General features: G+C 44.7%; 1 protein-coding gene across 1 annotated transcript in view; it reads left to right on the top strand.

Moving 5' to 3' along the window:
- Positions 1-1259, top strand: part of LOC146185340 (chymotrypsin-like elastase family member 2A) — a 20037-nt gene extending 18778 nt beyond the window's left edge. The window contains exon 5 of the mRNA XM_084606290.1: positions 1061-1259. Coding sequence (XP_084462416.1) covers positions 1061-1243 — 183 coding nt within the window. The 3' untranslated portion in view covers positions 1244-1259. The remainder of the gene's footprint in view (positions 1-1060) is intronic.
- Positions 1260-3309: the final 2050 nt, after the last annotated feature.

Genomic DNA, 3309 nt, shown 5'->3' with positions numbered 1-3309 from the left:
TTCGGCCGTTATTTCATAGCACCATGACCCATAGAAACTTTTCACCACATCATTCAGAAAATATTTAAGAGTATTGTATTTACCAGCTTATAACGCATGGAGTTAACAAATCCTGAACAAATTTACCTAACACGTGAACTAGCAGAAACGACTTGCCACTATTGCGCAGGAAACGCCTTGGTTTCAGAGACAGCCCTTTCGGCTGACTTTTAAGAATTATCGGTGTATTCGTGTAGGATAATGTTCGACAATTACAGCGTTCTGGAAGCACCTTAATCGCTAGCATGAGCTTATTCCTTAAATTGAATCAGTGACCCCTTAGTTTTGCTTCATGGGCAGTAAGTTGAAAATGGACACAGCTAATACTAGTTCAGACTAATCGCTGAAGTGAGATCGCATCACATCGCGTAATTTTGTTACGGCGTCTAAAAATTCGGACGTAAGCACGTAGTAAGGCTGCTAGAAAAAACACAACCGATTACACCTTGGCGAAGTTATTGTATCCTATACGTCATGATTACATATTCCGCTAATGAGCTGCCCTAGAGGTTTTGCAAGAAAGGAGGCAACAGCCGCTGACAGAAATAAACCATAGATCTTTCTTGTGTTGATTATTGTGAAGTAATAATTAATCGTGCAGATAGGTTAGAAAATAGAACAAAAAAACAACCACATGCCGAGGATGGGATCCGAACCCACGACCTCCGAATTTCACGTCTGGTGCTCTACCACTTAACTACAGCGAAGGTTGTTTAGTCTTCCACTTTTGTAGGTACTTATTTTGTGTGTAATTTATCCTTGATAGTATTCGCCAGCGTCACCCTCCACAAATAGTTGGTGTTGTGGTACGTCACGGCTATTTTCTCATACAAATCTTTCTGGGTCATGCGTACAGATCTGCGCGCGTGGTCCTGTGCAACGTAGCGCAGGCCCTCTGCTTTGTCACCGCACTGCCTTTCCGGGACCAGGTGTCGTAGTCGGCACGTTATGGTCACGTGTTGTCAAGACCACGTGACTGCATGATATCGACACGTCGCATTGCGTACCTTTGTAATTGCAGGGTGACTCCGGTGGGCCGCTGTCCTGTCAGCTCTCCGACGGCCGCTGGTACGTGATCGGCGTGGCATCTTTCGGCTCCGGCTGCGCCCGAGCCCACTACCCGGACGTGTACACGCGCGTTCACCACTTCAGCGGATGGATAAGGGACACCATCGCCGCCTACGCCCGTCCACGCAGAGGATGAAAAATAAAGTTATCAAGCTCCGCTTTGTGTCCCTGCTTTTTCCATGTATGTCTCAGAAAACAAGACGTAGATGTAAAGCAACCGTCACAGCGGGCGCTCCAACACGAAGTAACTCGGCATTTTTCACAGTAGCACGAAATGGGCGGTGCATGGAGAGAAATAAAGCCTATAGACAGGTTAACTGTGCTTTCTTTTAAAGCTAGAAACTAACAAAAATTGTTCATAGCACATGAGATAAAAAATGGTACCATATAATAAAAACGAAACCACACCTTTTTAGCAGTTAAAGGCACAATGCGAAAAAGCATAGTGAAAATCCTAGCGCAAGCAGGGACCGAAGAATAGCGGTTTTTCAAAGATTAAACAGCCAAAAAAAAAAGGAGCGAACTGGACCTAAACGTGTCACTCTAAACAGTTAAGTTATATTCTTTTCTTATGCGACTGCATTTTGTGTACCGACACCTTGTCCATCGGTTTAGCTGTATATAAAAAAAATTCATTCATCTCCTTTATAACTTTGGCACTCGACAAAACTTTTCCGAGGACAGGTTCACACTCAGGTTTTGAGACGTAGCGGCGCAGTGTTCTAGAAACATGTACCAATTGTTTTTGACGCCTGAGTTAGGGTACAGCTTTAGGATAGCAAAGACGTGCTAGCGTAGACGTATACCAGATCACTTGATGCCGGTGGCGCATATGCAGTTCTTCCTCGGGAAGCCTGGCCCCGCCCGTTCCAAATCGCACACAAATGAAGAATACGGCAATAGGCGTACGTCAACGCCATTATATCTGCGGAGTACTGAACCTCTCTATGCTTTATGCCAATTTAATACATTCATAGGCCGTTCCGATATTGTCTCGCCAGTATTCTAAGGACTGCTTGCTTTATGATTTTCATTCTACCTTGTTTCAATTATTTATGACACTTTATAAAGTTTTCTTTGCTGTCTTTTAACAAATGACGCTGCATTGCAATGATTCGTTTTTCTGTTTTCAGCGGCTTAAACAGCGTCCGTCGTGTCCATTTTCGTTGCCTTGTCTTCTTCAAATGGCTCTAAAAGGACCCCGTTGAACAACTCGGCCAAAGCATAATTTTGATTTACGTACAACGGCTACGTGCCGTGAACTGACATGGCAGTGACTACTTGCATGATCGGCTGCGCAGGCACAGTCTGTTAAGTACAACGCTTTCGAATCCGATAAAACGTAGCACCCATGCATAAAGCCTGCACGTTCACGTATGCGCGTGTCCGGATCTTTCGGCCTTGCAGAGATCCCCTATGCCTGATATTCCACACCTCTTAATTATTTGATGTACTGACTACAACACCAACTTCAGCACTGACATTATAGGTTTGATGTACTAGATTTATGAAAAACACTCCGTCGGGGTGGCGCAGTGGTCAGGGCGCTCGACTACTGTTCACAATGATGCGGGATTGAATTCCGGCCTCTGTGACTGCTTTTCGATGGAGGCGAAAAGCCAGGCGCCCGCGTGCTGTGCGATGTCAGTGCACGTCAAAAAATCCCAGGGGGTTGAAATTTCTAGGGTCCTCCACTACGGCGTTTCTCATAGTCTGAATCTCTTTGGGACGTTAAACCCACAAACCGAACCAACCAGATCTATGAAAAACACCAGTGTCCTATAAATGTGCACGCTTTAAGTGTGCAAGTTGGTAGATGATATAAAAACGGTGCGTCTATATCTGTAAGTCCCTCTTTTCTGCTCGTGGCAAACATTTTTTTTGTCTTAATTATATACATGCGTAAGCTCCCTTGAAGCATGAAATCGGTTCTAGCATGGCTTTCAAGACCCTTGCCATGCCAGTTGCCTCCCCACCCTATTTTATAGAGAGTTATATTTCTCCTGCATGGGCCTCTGTGGGCGCTAGCAATTGTGACCGATGTTGCAGCAACGTGCTGCTGTAATCAATGTAGCTTGCTTGATGTGATTTCAGTGTTAATTACGGTAACAGAGAAAATTTTCATTTAGCTGCGTCTCAGATTTTATAACCGTGCATAGCAGTTACTGTACGACTGCCTCTTTACTTATTCTCTCTTCATGC

This window comes from Amblyomma maculatum, chromosome 6 (genome assembly GCF_055883805.1).
Source record: "Amblyomma maculatum isolate TAMU_Amacu chromosome 6, ASM5588380v1, whole genome shotgun sequence".
Classification (NCBI taxonomy): Eukaryota; Metazoa; Arthropoda; class Arachnida; order Ixodida; family Ixodidae; genus Amblyomma; species Amblyomma maculatum.
This window is presented reverse-complemented; position numbering and strand designations above follow the sequence as displayed.